The 18,064-nt window shown below is 36.7% G+C and overlaps 1 protein-coding gene across 5 annotated transcripts in view; it reads right to left on the reverse strand.

Moving 5' to 3' along the window:
- Positions 1-489: 489 nt before the first annotated feature.
- The window catches only part of FAM13B (family with sequence similarity 13 member B), a 131,822-nt gene continuing 114,247 nt past the window's right edge, over positions 490-18,064 (reverse strand). For all 5 annotated transcript variants that reach the window (XM_043981962.1, XM_043981964.1, XM_043981963.1 and 2 more), the window contains 7 exons: positions 17,714-17,943; positions 14,468-14,551; positions 6,047-6,142; positions 5,691-5,774; positions 5,419-5,591; positions 4,597-4,698; positions 490-2,931 (listed from right to left, as the gene is read on the reverse strand). In XM_043981962.1, the coding sequence (XP_043837897.1) occupies positions 2,808-2,931; positions 4,597-4,698; positions 5,419-5,591; positions 5,691-5,774; positions 6,047-6,142; positions 14,468-14,551; positions 17,714-17,943 (893 nt within the window). In that variant the 3' untranslated portion in view covers positions 490-2,807. The remainder of the gene's footprint in view (positions 2,932-4,596; positions 4,699-5,418; positions 5,592-5,690; positions 5,775-6,046; positions 6,143-14,467; positions 14,552-17,713; positions 17,944-18,064) is intronic.

Genomic DNA, 18,064 nt, shown 5'->3' on the forward strand with positions numbered 1-18,064 from the left:
TAAGACTGAACTATACTGCAGTTATTTTTTTTCAAAGGCATAAATCTGAGTTCTGAGTTTTTATATACTAAGACTAGTCACCACTTTAAAGTTATCATTTTTATAGCTGTTAAACAGCAATAGACTAAAACCCCCAATGAAGGTCAATTCTATAACTACCATCAAATGTTCTTTCTTTGGCAGATTAAGAAGAGTTCTTTTGATCTTCCAAGACAAATTCTGTTTCTAAATAATTCTAACTGTTAAAAGAAGGCTGCATACCTTCTTCCAAAAAATTTTTTTTCTTTCCACACTTGTTGCCATCAACCCCATATTGCTTAAGGCAACAATCCTGCTGCCACAGGGTTCTAGGTCTGACCTATTCAACCAAGAAAAAACTGAGCCAGAGCTTCATGTTTGAGGATATTATGTGCTAAAGGAATTCCAGGGGCTGCCATGTTTTAAATACCTGTTGGAAAAATAGGAAGCCATTACAATGACTTGGGACAATAAAGATTAAGGTATTTTTTATTACAAAAATCTATACATTGAAGTGCCAGATATAGCAATGTAATTATATCTATTGGACATATAAATATATATCTATATATCTATATATTGCTGGTATATAGATATATAGTTTTTACTTGTATCAAAGTAAAACTCTAATTTATCACAAAATGCCTAATTCTACCACTTACTGCCCAACAAGGATGGCACACAACACATAAGAGCATAACTGTTGCCATGCTTATCTACTAAACTGAACAGCTCAAACACTCTGTACAACAAACACGAAGCAGCTGTTAATTCTAAAACAAAACCAGTCAGATCACTCACTTATAAAAATATTGGAATCATATAGTTTTAAGCATTATAAAGGAGGAATATATTATTTAAAACATTTAAATAGTGCATATTGACATTTTGCATGTGGCATATAAAACACAAACATTCATGTACAACAATATACAGTACACATTAGTTTCAATGTTTGGATACACCCGTGTCTGTGGACTGATAGAAAAAAAAATAACTGAAATTGAAATGTACATTGCACAATGGATTCAAATCAAAGTGATAAATGGTCCTGGTTTTAGTTTTTAAATTTCATTTCTCTATAAACTTTATGAATAGCCTTGCTATATAAAGGGAAACCATCAGAACATGGCTAGTTTTAGTGCTTTTTGTTAAGATTCCCAAACTATATGTCCACTATTCAATTCCAAAAACAAAAAAGGCATTGCACACACAGATGAACTTTGAAGTACTATAAATTCTATTCATTTTCAACCCTGTGTTTATAACAGTCCCCCAAGTCTATGAAGTTCATGCTTCCCACAACTTCTAATGATGTTCCCACCCCCCCCAAAAAAGAAGTTTTTGGTTTTTGATGAAACAAAGTGTGCTAATATTAGTTTCTTAGAAAACATGCATGTAAAATCACTGCATGCAAAACATAGCACTAGTCAAACCGATACACTTACCCATACAGAAAAGCACCAGTTAAAAATTAACACTTAAGTTTTGCCTGACCTGAATCTTTTTAATGACTGCTGTATCATATAGAACAAGCAAGCAAATAATCAACCAACATAGTGAAAATGATCACCAGAATGACATCAAGAGGACTTTTTTAAAGCTGAACCATGCACAGGAAAAAAAAAAAAGATCTGCTTACAAGGGCACACCACTGCTTTCTGTTTCCTAGCTGCATCACACATGTACAATGTGATAACAGAAGGTAATTTTGGGGAGGGGTGGGGGAGAGAGGAAGGATGTTGGCTTATTGTAGGATTTTTTTCTTGTAATTTATAGACTTACACAACCCACCAATCCACCCTAAGGTGCATGTAAAATGCAGTAATATTAGCCCTTGTTAAAAACAGATTTACTTCAGCTATAACAATCATTTTTACTGATTTAGGCCAGTTTGGATCTGCTGGCACTATACAAGTCTAAGCACCATCAGATTTCCCACATGCTGACATGGGTAATAAGGTTCTCACATTATCAGTTGGGGAAGGCAAATCATGTCACCACCAGTTGTTAAACAATAACCAAGAAAATGAACAGTAACTCAAGTCCTGTAGGCAGCATGTGATAATGAATCAGTTTTCCGAGTTGTTTTCTGTGTTTTTAAAATTAAGGAAGGTCACTTTCTGGTCTGTCCATTGCTTTCTTCGTCCAGGAGCTGTGACCACTGACTTGGGGTTAAAAAAAAATCCATGGATTGATAACATATTACCTGTGTGACACTTGTCTTTTTGGGATTTAAACAGAAAGCTGTTCCACAGCAGGACTCAGAAAGGAATTTCAGTTTGATTTTGGTTTTCCAGGAAAACACAGAATAGAGTTGCATATGTATGCATTTTTATGGTTTTTTCACTCAATTTTTCTGTAAGAAAAAGGCAACTAGAGTAGTTCAGTGTGGTGTGAAGATCTACATCTTAATTTTCTTCAGTAATGCAAAAAGAAGTTGGTAATAACAAAAAGCTTGTAAATTTCCAAAGTTCTTTAAAGTTGAAAAGATAAAATTCTATAGTCTTTTGGGAAAAGGATGTATCTGTAATACAAAACACTGAAGGAAACTGCATGTTTGCTAAAAGTAGAGAGAATAGTTTCCTGTTAATTTGGAACATTTTATTCATTCCCTAAAAGGGGCCTACTTGCCCTTCGATCATATTTTTGTAGTGGCACCACAATAAAGTTCACATGAAATTCTTTGAATAGCACATGACAAAAAATGAACTCAAGCATCAGCCAGTACACACGATGGTAGCTTCAGGGAATACAACTGGTTTTTATGATGTTTTGAAGGAGCATTTTTATATGGATTTTGAAGAATCTTGTTTGCTGATAAGAACTTCAAGGAGCCTAAGTTTGGCTTTAATTTTCTTATACTCCCTGTACTCCTCAAACATTGGAGTCCGATCCTCTTTCTGAGCATTCCTTTAAAAAAAAAAAAGCATAACATTCAAGAAAGCAAATATATTCCTTTCAACCTATAAACACATTAACAAGATTTAAAGAATATGAGATTTCTAGTAGATGAAATGCACTGCAGTTATTACATATATGCTCAATAAAGACTGGTTTTAGGGGGTATGAGAAGAGTACAAGATGGGAGGAGATAAAGAATATCAGAAAGGTAAAAATCTCTACCCCTAAGAGGAGTAAAACATTGTGATTGCAATCAATTTTTTTTGGCAGATAAATATTATTGTAAAGAGAGCTGCATTTGTATCAATGTTAATCAATAAGCAATTCCCAGGAATGTTTATCAAGGGAATACTTTAATGAATTATAACATCACCATATGGGGATCCAAGCTAATAAAAAAGTTCTCCATACAGATAAAGTTACAACTTCACCTTGTGAAATTTGGCCCAAAATAGTTACAATAATGCAAGGAATTATGACAGTTTAAGGGCATGAAAATTTCTTCAAGTATAATATTCATGACAAGCTGCTTTGAACATCTATTACACCGCACACCTCTTCACCTGAACAGGAAGGTTTAATTGAAAGTTAATATTCCTTAAGCCATTTAGTCTTAATAGTCATTAGCTGTTAAGACATCCCAGTTTCTAATTCTTTCTGGAGCCTGAAACAATGCATTTAAACTCCATTTCAGACTCATCATGCGAATTTCCAACTCAATTAGAAGCAAGTTTTTCTTAATCAGTTTAAAGGACACCTGAGTTCAAATCCTGCCTTATTTAGCTGGGGGGCCCTAGGCAAGTCAGTTCACTTCTCTCAGTCTGTTTCCTCATATGTAAAATAAGGGGGTTGGACTCGATGGTCTCCTGAGGCCCTCAATTTTATGTTCCTGTGATCCTAAGATCTGTGAAGCTCACACCTGAGGGGTTTTGGTTGAAAGGTTGACTCCAGTGGGCCACTAATATAATTTTAATACAAGACATAGCCTGCTTGACTCATAGGCTTTCCAAGCTAAACCTCTCTCTCCCTCTCCCTAGCTCTTCCTCCCTCCTTCCCTACCTGTTAATGTCAGAGGTGGAGCAAAGGCCTTCTCCCAATGTAGACTCAATCTCAGAGTTGCCTCAGGCACTTAAGGATGAAGTGACTTGGCCTAAAGCTACACAGTAAATTAAATGTTTGAAAAGGAATTTGAATCCATGTCCCTGAGGCTCTGATTCCAAAGCTGGCTCTTTTAGCAACTATCAGGAACCCACTCAAACTGAGGGATCTAAAATTAGTTTGTCCCCTGGTTCCTTTCCTCCCCCTTGCTCCCAGGTAAATGAATTACTGTAGCCATGAAGTTGTTTTAAAGGTGGTAAAATCTACCTCTCCATCATCCTGTGAATATTTTATCAAATGTTCACTTGCACCTATTGCATGCCTCTGATGCTTTCTCATTTTGTGTGTGTGGTGGGGGTGGGGGGAGGGTTAAGAGGGGGAAACTATCAGAGTGGTTTTTAAACTGTATTTCAAAGTCTATAATATAATGTTAAAATATAGCATGCCTGGGAGTAGAATTAGACTGATTTCTGATCACACATAATCCACTTCATATATAACAGTAACCCTGAAAGTTAGAACAGAGTGGGAAAGGACTATCTCACTACTTTTATAGTTATTTTGCCAACAACAAACCTTCCATTTTGTTGATAAAATGCTTCTTCAAATTCCCGTAATGTTTTGCGTAGCTTCTTTTTTTCAGCTCTGGCTTTCCAAAGTTGCTCTAGTAATTCCGGCCTAAAAGTAAAATAAGGGAAAAAACATTCATCCAGTGAAGTTCTCATTCTTTATGGGAAAAAAAATATTACTAATAACTAATAAAGGTTATTTTAACTAAAGGTTACAGTGTGTTCCAGTTCAAGCATTATTTCCTTGTACATAGCACTTTAAGCTTTATGAAGTTTTTTCATATAAGTATACATGCACACATATTAATCAACATTTATTAAGAACCTACTTATGTGTATAAAACATTTATATATTATATACTAATATATAATATACATAACATATAGTTATATGTGCATAAAACTGTATATGGTCGTGTGTACATATTGTTTACTTTAAAAATATAATTCGATCATCTGTTCCTTTAAAGTAGCATTGTGATTTCATTGGTACAGGAAAAAATCCCTCTACCAATGCAAACTGTGAACTTTAGCATCTATTTTAGAGCTGGCTGAAGCAGTCCTGATTAAGTGACTTGCCTGAAGCACTATGTGCCTCATGTACAAAGCTACATGTGTCGGAGACAGGACTTAAATTCAGGTCTTTTATGAGGCCAGCTCTCTATGCCTATCTATATAGTATGTTATTCTTTAACATTTCAGAAACTTTTTCTTTGGGATATGACATATGTTGTGTACTGATTGTTCCCCCAGTGTAAACAATCAATCCCTTGACCTAATATTTTATTCTATTCTACAACGTGTGGAAATCATAAGCCAGAGTGCATACATGGAAGCTGCTCGAGTACTTGACAGACGGAGATCCAGAGCCAGCTTTTCTTGACTTTCTTCAACATCAGATTCTGAATTTTCCAATGAACTTGAAAAGGCCTGTGTTTGTGTAGCAGTTTTCAAGATATCATTTAACTCAGAAGACAAATTAACACCATCTTCTTCTTCTTCCTGAACAGATACAAGATATAAAACAATGAATCAAACAGACCAACAATTTCAGCTTTACTTGTAAGGAATAGATTAAAAGAGCAGTCTTTAAAGTTATACCTTAATTTCTTCAAAAAAGTGGGCTGTTTCTCCTTCTATAATAGGTTGTAACATTTGACCTCGTCGCTTGGTAGATGGGGATCCCTAAAACAAACACCACACATGCTTTGTATACTAAATCATTGGATATTCAGTACGATAGCAAGACAAAATTTCATTATACTTTGGTAGGATACAGAAAAAAATTCCCGTTATATTAAGATTATATTCAAGTCTTTATCTTTAAAATGCTGTAAAACAAAAGCAAAACCTTCATGACTCATGTCCAAAGATAAAATTATGGAGGTGGGTTTTTAAAACAATTTTAATGGTGCCCAGCAATAATAAGTACATTAAGAAATGCTTATTTTACATACAAGAATGGGAGTGATGCTTGCCCTCGTCAGCATCTGCTTCACAAGCCGGTATCTATCATAGAGAGGTTTAACAATATGTCTCTCTTCTCTGGTTACCTGCAACAAAAGACGATGGTAAGGAACCTAGCAAAATCAATAAAAAATCCAAATGTCTACAACTTTAAACAAGACCCTCATTTTCCATGTTTAACAAAAGAGTTCAAGAACAATAAAATATAGGTAAATGCAAATTTTAGTCTGAAGATGATTCCCAAGAGAGGATGGGTGGCTATTTGGCATAGTGAGTAGAGTGCCAGACCTAGAGTCAGGAAAACTGAGCTTCCTGATTTTAAATCGGATCTCAGACATTTACTAGATATGTGACCCCTAAGCAAGTCACTTAGCCCTGTTTGCCTCAGTTTCCTCATCTATAAAATGAGCTGGAGAAGGAATTGGCAAATCACTTCAAGATCTTTGCCAAAAAATCCCCAGATGAGGTCACTTTATAACTGGATATGACTGAAAACTAAAATTCCTGAGAGGGGAATAAAAAGGAGACCTTAAAAAAAAACTACTACCCAGGAAGAAACCTATGAAAATATGGTCCAAATTATTATTAAGAGAAATGACTAGTATTATGAGTTTTTAATCATAATTATCAGATTGGAAAAATGACCACCAAAATGTTCAACTACTGGAGGAACTGTAGAAAGGCAAACTAATGTATGTACTACTGGTGGAACTATGACTTGATTTATACTAAACTCCTGAATATCACTAAATGATACATATTCTTGACCCAGCAATACCACTACTAGACATACAGCCCAAAGATATTAAAGAGAAAGGATCCAATTATACAAAAATAGATATAGCAGCACTTTTTTTTTTTTTGGCGGGGCAATTGGGGTTAAGTGACTTGCCCAGGGTCACACAGCTAGTAAGTGTTAAGTGTCTGAGGCCGGATTTGAACTCAGGTCCTCCTGAATCCAGGGCCGGTGCTCTATCCACTGCGCCATCTAGCTGCCCCTAGCAGCACTTTTTGGTACCCAAAAAATGAGAAATGAAGAGGGTGTCCATGACTGAAGAATGACTAAAAAATTATCTGAAGACTTGTATGAACGGATGCTGAGTAAAATGAGCAGAACCTCAGGAAAAATTGATTCAATGGCTACAATACTGTAGAGAAAAACAATTTTGAAAGACTTAAGAACTTTGATCTAAACAATGATTAATCACAATTCCAGAAGAATGATGGAACATAAATAACCTTCACCTCTTGAAAGAAATGTTTTGTTTGACTATGGCAAATAAGAGTTGGGGGTGAGGAGAAGGAAGTTATGTACACCCCCAAATTAAAAACCATTAATCAAGTTTTTTCTTTTTTAAAATGCATACCAAATATAACAGAGAAAGTTCCAATGGACACAAAGAACAGGAAAGACAACTTTGGAACTCATGATGAATTTTCTATACTTTGTATATAGAAATATTCATGTTTGTTGTTTTGTTAAGTTCAGAATAACAAAAATTAAAATTTAGACATTTATATCTAAATAACATATCTAAACAACTTATACACAACTCTACATTTCTTCTCCCCATAGTAATAAAGACTAGGCCTTGTCCAATCTACAAAGTCTCTTCATCAGTATTTCTCCCCCTTTTCTCTCATAACACACAAAAAGAGGTATTTCAACTCCTTGCTAAAGCTAATCCCATTTACCTAAGTCCATCCACTCCAGTCTCCTCTAGAATCTTGTTTCATAGCAGTCATTCTGTATTAATATTATCACTGCCACTTCTATGAATAATATGTTTATGTGTTTCTTTGCCCTGTGTCTGGCACAAAATCATTAATAAATGTTTGTTCACTGATAATATATATGGCCAATAATAGATTAAGAACTGGAAAATACCTTATAAGCCATCAAGTTCACCCCCTCTCATTTTACAGATGAAAAACAGAACAGGGAAGTAACTTGTTCAATGTCCAAAGAAGAGTAAAGTAATAATATTTATACAGCACTTTAAGATTTCCAAAGTAATTTATCCCTCCCCTCATTTGATCCTAGAACAAACTTTGTGACAAGTTATCATTCTCTCACTCTTACAAATGAGGAAACTAAGACACACAGTCCTAGAGCTGGTATTCGAGCCCAGGTCTCTCTTGACTCCTGTTCCTATGTACGTACTACATGAGGCTGCCTCTCTCAACCACCTTAAATCCTTTTCTCCACTGGCTCTTTTCCATCTGCCAAACATATATTAAGCACCTGCATGTGTCAGGTCATATACTAAATCTGGGTCCTTTTAATGTAGGTGGTACACCAAGGTTCTGTCCTTAACCGTTTCCTCTTTTCTCTATACTCTCTCCCCTTTGGCAATCTCATTCAGTCAACAGATGATTCCAACTATAATTTTTATAAAGATGACTCCCAAATCTCTATCTCTATTGCTACCAACTTCCAAGTTCCAAATCCTCATCTCCACCTGGGTGCTCAAAGTCAGTATGTGACAAAGATTACACTCAATGTAATGGGAAATGAATGAGACATGGAGTCAGATGACCTGGGTTTGAAATCCAGTTCCGCTACTACTTAAGTGACTACCCTAAGCTTCTGTTTCATCATCTATAAATTGAAAGTGTTAGGATTGGTTGAAATCTTTTTTTAAAATAAGTTTTTTCATTGATATTTTCCATCTCTTACATCACCAAGCATCCCATGTATCCTCCCCCTCCCAGAAAACCATCCCACAAGACAAATAATGTTGTGGACTTCCTATCCCCACCAAGGGGTAGATTGGGGGTCTCATCTCATATCTCTTCATTTGAGTCTCACTTGATCTTCATAATTTTGTTACATTTACTTTTTATTTTTGGCATGGCATTATTCTTTCCATTTACATTGCTTTAAGAATTGTGTTTATTGTTTTCTTGGCTCTGCTTACTTCACTCTCCATCAGTTCATATAGATCTTTCTATACCTCTCTGTATTTACCACACACATCATCTCTTAGAGCACAGAAAATTCCATGGGAGATAAAAGATAAGAAGGACAGCTTTGGAACGAATTTACTGAATTTTCTATTCCATTACATTCATGTACCACAATTTGTTTAGCTACTTCTCTGTTGATGGGCATCTACTTTGTTTCCAATTCTTAGTTTTCACAAAAAGTAGATTGGTTGAAATCTAATATCCTTTCTATCTCTATATCCTGTGACCTTTTCTGTTAAGCCTGCTTTCCATTCTAATTTCACTATTTCTGTCAGTGGTAACAACCAGTCTCAAGCAATATTTATTAAGTGCCTAAAATACATGTGTATATGTACATGAGGAGCAAATATACACAGAATAAATACAAAGTACTTAACAAACTGTCCAGAAAGACTGAATTTAGAAAGTTGTGCTTAAGCTTCAAAAAGAAAGGCATTCTAGAGGCAATGGTGGCGCAATGGATAGAGCACTGGCCCTGGAGTCAGGAGGACCTGAGTTCAAATCCAGCCTCAGACACTTGACACTTACTAGCTGTGTGACCCTGGGCAAGTCATTTAACCCCAATTGCCTCACTTAAAAAAAAAAAAAAAAAAAAAAAAAAAAAAAGGGGCATTCTATGAGGCAGACATGAAAAGGGAAGTACATTTCAGTCAAGGAGGACCATCCATTCCCCAACTGATAAATGGTCAAAGGATATGAACAGGCAGTTTTCAGAAGAAGAAATCAAAGCTATTTATAGTTAAATGAAAGGATGCTCTAAATTACTATTGATTAGAGAAATGCAAATTAAAACTCTGAAGTACCACCTCATACCTATCGGAGATGACAAATGCTAGAGGGGATGAATGAAAACAGGCACATTAATGAACTGTTGGGAATGTAGTGAACTGGTTCAACCATTCTGGAAAACAGTCTAGAACTACACCCAAAGGTCTATAAAACTGTACATACCCTTTGAGCCATTAATACCACCATGTCTGTACTCCAAAGATATCATAAAAAAGGGAAAAGGACCCACATGTACAAAAATATTTATAACAGTTCTTTATGTGGCGCCAAAGAATTAGAAATTGAGAGGATGCTCATCAACTGGGGAATAGCTGAACGAGTTGTGATATATGCTTGTAATATGAGAAAAACATGGCAAGACTAAAGCAAAGTAAACAACCAAGGGATCACTATATATAGTAAGAGCAATTCTGTAATGATGATCAAACTGGGAAAGACGCGGCTACTCTGAACAATACAATGATTCCAAAGGACTCTTGATGGAAAAATGTTACCAACCTTTAGAGAGAGAAGTGATGAACTCAAAGTATAATGAATGATAATGTTCTTGCTTTTTTTTTTTTTTTTGCCATATGGATAATTATGGTTTTCATGACTTCACATGTATAATGGATATCATACTGTTTACCTTCTCAGTGCAGAGGGAATGGGTGGAAGGGAGAGAATAATACATTTTAAAACACAGGAGGAAAGGGATGGGTTTGAAAGGAAGATAACGAATTCAGTTTTGTACATGCTTTGTAAGAAAAGTCTCTGGGACATCTGGGTTGAAATGTCCAACAAGCATGGTGATGAGATTAAGAGTCATGGAAAAAAATGGATCTGGTTATATAGATCTGTGCCATCCAAAAAGAGATGATAGTTAAACTCTGATAAATGATGAGTGTACCAAAGAAAAAGAGTGCAGGAAGAGAAAAGGGAATAAACAGAATCTTAGGGTACACCTAAAGTTAGGGGATGTGATATGGATGAGCCAGCAAAGGAACCCGAGGAACAGTTAAATAAGTTAGAACAATCAGGAAAGAATATAATCACACACAAAAACAGAAAGAGACTATCCATACAAATATAGCAGAGAGGTTGGGAAGAAGACAGAAAAAAGCCATCGGATTCTTAAGAAAGCAATTTCAGTTGAGTGATGAAGGTCAAAAGCCAGATTGCTTGTATCCACAAACTCGGTTGTTATCTGCCTTGTCTGTAACCTATAGCTAATCAATTACTAAATCCTACTGTTTTTAATCAACAAACATTCATTAATGACTGTTTATGTGCAAAACACTATAACAGATACATACATAAAAGGAACATGTTCTCTCTATTCCTACTATTGCTACCTTACTGGAAGTATGTGTGAGTACTTATTTTCTCAACCCCACCTACATGAACTTTTTTTTTTTTTGGGGGGGGGGGGGGGTTTGAGGCAATTGGGGTTAAGTGACTTGTCCAGGGTCACAAAGCTATTAAGTAGTCAAGTGTCTGAGGCCAGATTTGAACTCAGGTCCTCATGAACCCAGGGCCGGTGCTCTATCCACTGCGCCACCTAGCTGTCCCATAAATTTCTTTTTTTTTTTTTTTTGCGGGGCAATGGGGGTTAAGTGACTTGCCCAGGGTCACACAGCTAGTAAGTGTCAAGTGTCTGAGGCCGGATTTGAACTCAGGAACTCCTGAATTCAGGGCCGGTGCTTTATCCACTGCGCCACCTAGCTGCCCCACCATGAATTTCTAAAACAGTTAACTTAACTCCTTGCCCCCAGTCCAGCCTTAATACTGCTGCCAAATTAATTTCCTTCTGCCTAGATTTGGTCATGTGACTGTTCTGCTCAAAAATATTTAGTGGCTTCCTACAGTCTCCTGAGTCAAGTTCAGACTCTTTTGCTTGCTTTTCAAATCCACAATCTGGCTACAGACTCACTTTCCACCCCTTAATCATACATACTACTGCTCATCATATATGCTCTAGCCCAAGTAGATTACAAGCATATCCTCTGTTCCTCAGTTCATGGTGTTTCCTTATGTTCAAAATCAATCAATGAGTATATTAAAAGCTACTTTCTTCTAAGTGCTAAGGACATAAAGAAAAAAAATTAAAATCAAATATTGAAGTAGCATACATTCTACAGGAGAATACTACATCCATACATTCACATCAGTATATAAAGACAAAATAAATACAAAGTAGAAGAAGAGTATTATGTTTGTTTGGGGGTTTTTTTTTTGGGGGGAAGACTATACATCAGGAAAGAGGGCAGTAATTGAGTTAGGGTGAGTCTTCAAAGAACTAAGGTATCCTAAGAGGTCAAGAAGAAGAGAGAGTAGAAAAAGAAGAGGGAGTACACAGCAGGCCTGGCAAAGGGCCAGTGAAAAGGCATGGATTGCCATGCTTGAAAAATATCATGTCATCATGGAAAGAGAAGTGAATAAAGCTGGGTTTTAAAAATCAAACAGGGGTGTTTATAGTTGATCCTAGCTAAGAGGCAGTGAAAAGGGAGCAGATGTGAAGTGCTGTGGAGGTAGATACAATAGGATTTGGCCACTCATTTTTAGATATGTGTGTTAAAGAAGAGTGAAGAGCTGCTGGACTTCCAAAACTGGACAAATAGAAGGATGAAGGTATGCTCAAAAGAAATAAGGAAGTTCAGAAGAAGGGGAGGTCAGGGGAGAAAGAAAATTCTGTTTTGGACATGGTGAGTTTGAAATATCCATGGGGACATCCATTTCCAAATGTCTAACAGGCAGTTGTGATGCTCAGGAGGGAATGATCTGAAAAATATAGAACTGGGAGTTATCTACATAGAGATGATAATTAAACCCAAGGGAGTAAGGAGGTCAGCAAGTAAAAAGACAACCAAGACAGAACCTTCGGATATACCAACAGCTAGGGAATATGATGTAGTAATCAAGCAAAACAGACTGAGATGGAGCTGAAGACCTCAGTTCAAATTCATCCTCAAACACTTACTAGCTATGTGACCCTGGGTAAGTCATTACTCCAGTATCTTTTGCCAGGAAAACCCCATGGACAGTGTGGCCCACGGGCTCATGAAAAGTCAGAGATGACTGAATGACTGAACAATGACAACTAAAATAGAATTGTCCAACCGAAGCCTGATGGAACCAGATTAAAATATAATTGGGAAATATTTAACAAAATAAACAAATGTAAATATATAATACATAATATAAATATGTGGTTTTCTATGTCAATATACAGCCTACAGTGATCCTCATGTACAGGTTAATGGTTTCCCATTTCTATTTGAGTTTGGTAACAGTGGACTAGGCCCTTAAGGATCCTTAAGAATTGGGACCATATCTGAACTAAACTTTACTATATGTATTATATATTACACATTATATACACATGCTTATAATCTATCAGGGGAAACAATGTGTACATAAAAGTCAATATAGAATATAACCAAAGGAAAGCCGTGGCAATATTTTATTTACGGCAGCTGGTGACACAGTGGATCAAGTACAGAACCTGGAGTCAGAAAGACCTATCTTTCTTGAGTTCAAATATGGCTTAAGACATTTACTAGCTGGGCAACCCTGTAAAGTCACTTAACCCTATTTGCCTCAGTTTTCTCATCTATAAAATAAAGAAATGGCAAAACACTTCAGTATCTTTGTTTAAAAAAAAAAAAACAAATGGAGTCACAAAGAATCAGACATGACTGAAAAACGATTTTTGTCTGAAAGGAGGGGAGGAGAGAGATATCAAAAAAGGCCTCATGTTGGAGGTGGCACTTGAGCTAAGCTTTGAAAGAAGCTATGTAGAGGTTAGGAAGGACTGCATTCCAGGCATGGGAGACACCAGCTTGTGCAAAGGCACAGGAAAAGGAGATGGAATACTGTAATATCTGAAAAATAGCAAGCAGGCCAGCCTGGCTGGAACACAGACCAAAAGAAAAGGAGTAATGTATAATAAGCCTGGAAAAGTAGGAGCTTTAAAGGGGCTGTGAGGGGCTTTACATTGTCCATTTCTTCCTAGTAGCAATAAGATAACAGCTTTTGGAATAGAATAATGAGACAGACCAGTGCTTTCAGTGTATCACTTTGGTAACTGTATGAATAGAGTAGAGAAAGAAAGACTGGATTCAGCAAGAGCGGCTAGGAGACTATTCCAATAAACCCAAGCAAAAACTGAATTATGATGATAGCTACATGTGTTATTTGAGTGAACAATCTTTAATAGAAACCATTTCAAAGTGTGGGAAACAATGCTCTAGGCATCCCATTATGTATGGCCCACAACACTCCCAAGTATAGTGAACCAGATTAAAATGTTATTGGGGGGAGGAGGGGGCAGGCAGCTAGATGGCGCAATAGATAAAGCACTGGGCCCTGGATTCAGAAGGACCTGAGTTCAAATCCGACCTCAGACACTTGACACTTACTAACTGTGTGACTCTGGGCAAGTCATTTAACCCTCATTGCCCCCCTCCCCCCCAAAAAAGAAAAGAAAAAAAAGAAATGAAAACTAAATCAATGTGACCCACAGGGACCTTTATGTACAGATTAGTGCCCCTGTTTCTATTTGAGTTTGACACCACTGCTGAAGGCAACAGTTCAGAACAGAAGGTAAACCGTGATCAGAGTAAGTAAGGGTTACCTTTATGCAATAAAATAAAACAAGAGAAAGACATTACCGGTCTTCCATGTTGACTTTCATAGTACAGAAGACTCTTCTGGAGAGAAGTTTTCTCTTCAGCCAAATGATCTTTTGTCATTTTCTATAAGAAAGGAACAATACTGTCATATTCATTCATTTCTAAGGTTGAAAGGAGTCTATTTCTAGCACATAAGCAATTCAATCCAGATTGATAAGAATAGATCCTATACTTTAAAATATTTAGGAAACTGATTTCCAAAGCTTACATAAATATGATTCTTCCAGTAAAGGAGTTTTATTTTATGACTAACCTTGTTCCCTCCTGCTCTTTCTCTTTAAATAGGAGCTCAAAACACTTAAGCCATGTATGTCCCATCTAAACGATATATACCCAGTGGTTCTTAACTTTTTTTGTCGAGGATCCCTTTGGTAATCTAGTATGGTGCAGTCCATGGACCCCTTCTCAGAATAACATTTTAAAGTGCATAAAATAAAATACGTAAAATTAAAGGAAATCAATTATACTGAAAAAGTTCTCAAAATAATTTTTAAAACATTCAGAGATCCTAGATCTGGATCGATGATCATTTTTTCCTTATGTAAAAGGTAAACAACTACAGAGAATAGTTGTTACAACCACCATTGATAAACTATTCCAAATACAAGACTGCCTGAGACAACAACTTTTCACGTCATTATTAATGTATTTTAACTAAACCATTTACAGCTGATAGCCCACTTATAACACTGTTGCTCTGAAACTGTCCCCTGTAATGTTCTACAAAAAATGTTATCATAGGGGCGGCTAGGTGTCACAGTGGATAAAGCACCGACCCTGGGTTCAGGAGGTCCTGAGTTCAAATCTGGCCTCAGACACTTGATACTTACTAGCTGTGTGACCATGGGCAAGTCACTTAACTCTCATTGCCCCGCAAAAAAAAATTTAATTTAATTTAAAATAATAATAATAATTTTAAAAGTTATCATAGAAGCAATTAACAAAAACAGGCAGAATATTATCTTAGGTTATATTAGCTGGCCCTTATAAAAATGACATGTCAAATGTGGTATTAAGTCTATTTGAATCTCTTATTATTTTCAAGATTTATATCTACACAAACATATTAATGTCTTTTATATAAATATAATTTATGTGTAAAACCTTTTATCATATATGTGTGTATGATAGTGCATGTAAATATACGTGTGCACATACATACATACATACATACATACATACATACATACACACACATGATGTAGGTATAAGTATAGGTAAAGGTGATGGTATAGGTATAGATATATCAGGAGTCTTGGTTTCTAGTCCTGACTACCAATAACTATCTGAGATCTTCCTCAAGTCATCTCTCCACTTTCCTGGTCTGTGAAGTGAAGAGGTTAGATCAGAGCTTCTTTCTAATTCTAAAGCTGGATTACAAATGTGATTCTATGACTGAGAAGCAACCAGCAAAGGGATTAAAAACAAGCTAAGAGGGCAGTCAGATGGCGCAGTGGTAAAGCACCGGCCCTGGAGTCAGGAAGACCTGAGTTCAAATCCGGTCTCAGACACTTGACACTTACTAGCTGTGTGACCCTGGGCAAGTCACTTAACCCTTATTGCCCTGCAAAAAAGAAAAGAAAAGAAAACAAGCTAAGGTCCAAAACATGAATAATTAACAGAGAACTTGTCATAAAAGGTAGGTTTTTAGTACTTTGTGGGTTTGCAGGGTTTTATCGAAGTGGGTCGGAAGAGGGCAAGGTACTGCATCCCTCCTAAACAAATATGAAGGAAAAAGATCAAGATCACCTAGATACAAAAAGCTTAGAAAAGCAAGTCTACACAGACTAAAAAGATTCTGTAAGATCTAAAATGACAGAGAGCCACTATCTTAGAGATGGAAAGGACCAACCCCATCATTTTACAGAAAAAGAAACAAGTTTCCCAGGAAAGTAGAGTACTTTGCCCAAAGTAACAAAACAGGACCTGGACTGAGCTTGTGATTGCACATTCAGTCCATTAGACCAGGCATTCCCAGTCAAATTCATCTTTATAGACCTAGAACTGTACCATGAACAGAATATTACAGGGCATAAGGCTTGTACCTTAACCCCATTTCTACCTAACTGGAGTCTCAGTTTCCTCTCCTGGATGCAGAGAGTTGAAGGTGGGCCTCCCACCTTCTACTATTCTATGACAGCAAAATAAAGAGAGAATTGGTTCCACTGGATTGACATTGAACAGAATTAGGTGATGTTAGTTCAGGAAGGCTTCCTAAGACAGGGAAAAGAGAATATGAAAGATAGGAGAGAAAAGAGGACAGAAAAGGTTACAGTTTGCATTTTGAAGGAGACAGTAGGAATAAAAATAAAGGAGAGTCTGTGGGAGGCTAAAAGGAATAAAACTGCATTGTATATTTGGGCAGGAGAATAGGAGAGGGAGGGAAAAACTGAAGGACCAGCCGTGATTGAAGAGTGTGGTGCAAGAGAAAGAACACTAGATACACAGTCAGAAAACCTGGATTCAGACCCCAACCCTACTATTGTATGACTTGGAGCACATTACTTCATCCCTCTAGGCCTTAGTTTTCCAATGTAAAATGAGAGAGTATGAGACTAGATGACTTTTATTTATTTGTTTGTTTATTTTGCAGGGCAATGAGGGTTGAGTGACTTGCCCAGGGTCACACAGCTAGTAAGTGTCAAATTAGAGGTGTCAAATTGCCTTGCACAAGTTTGACCAACTTCCTTGACTCAGGAAGCTTTAGTGTCTCTAAGGATAAAATATAGATTCCTTCATGTTATTTAAAAACTTTTACAATCTGGCTCTGCTCTGTTTTTTTCACATTCATTTCACATTTTTCTCACTTATACTCTCTACGTTCAAATTGGCCTACTTTGTTTTCCTTTTGCACTGCAATGCATTACTGACCTCTATACCTTTACACAGGATGTTCCCGTCGGATTTTCCACCTCTTCTCTCTCTCTCTCTTTCTCTCTCTCTCTCTGGGCAATGAGGGTTAAGCGACTTGCCCAGGGTCACGCAGCTAGTTAAGTGTCAAGTGTCTGAGGCCAGATTTGAACTCAGGTCCTCCTGACTCCAGGGACGGTGCTTTATCCACTGCACCACCTAGCTGCCCCTCTAGATGACTTTTAATGTCACTTCCCAGTCTAAATCTGTGAATAACACTACCACTCAAGGTTGACTTTTATTAAGGATTCTACAAGTTATTTTGAGTTAAAAATCACATTTAAGCTTGAGTTTAAGACATGAAATCATGATTACTTTAATGTCTTCTGGAAGGCTTCTTTCCACACGCCTCTCTTTAAGTCTTTTCAAAATAAGTTCAAGTGTTGCCTCCTTTGTTGGCTTTTTCTCCTTTTGTATGATTCTGGATTCATCTTCATTCTCTTCAACCTCATGGTCTAAAGAAGAGCCAAAGCTTTTTGGAAGAGTGTTACTGCGTGGACGTGTTTGAGGTACAAATTCCCCATCAGAGCTTTTGTGCTTTGCATCTACAATTCAGAATTCAACAGGACAAACAATGATTGTTTTTATATCAGAATGAGTCAAGAGAGAGAAGTGATGTGCTACAAGAACATCAATATATGAGCACATAACCTCAATCATCTCAAA

The sequence above is a fragment of the Dromiciops gliroides genome, chromosome 2 (assembly GCF_019393635.1).
Source record: "Dromiciops gliroides isolate mDroGli1 chromosome 2, mDroGli1.pri, whole genome shotgun sequence".
In the NCBI taxonomy this organism is placed as follows: Eukaryota; Metazoa; Chordata; class Mammalia; order Microbiotheria; family Microbiotheriidae; genus Dromiciops; species Dromiciops gliroides.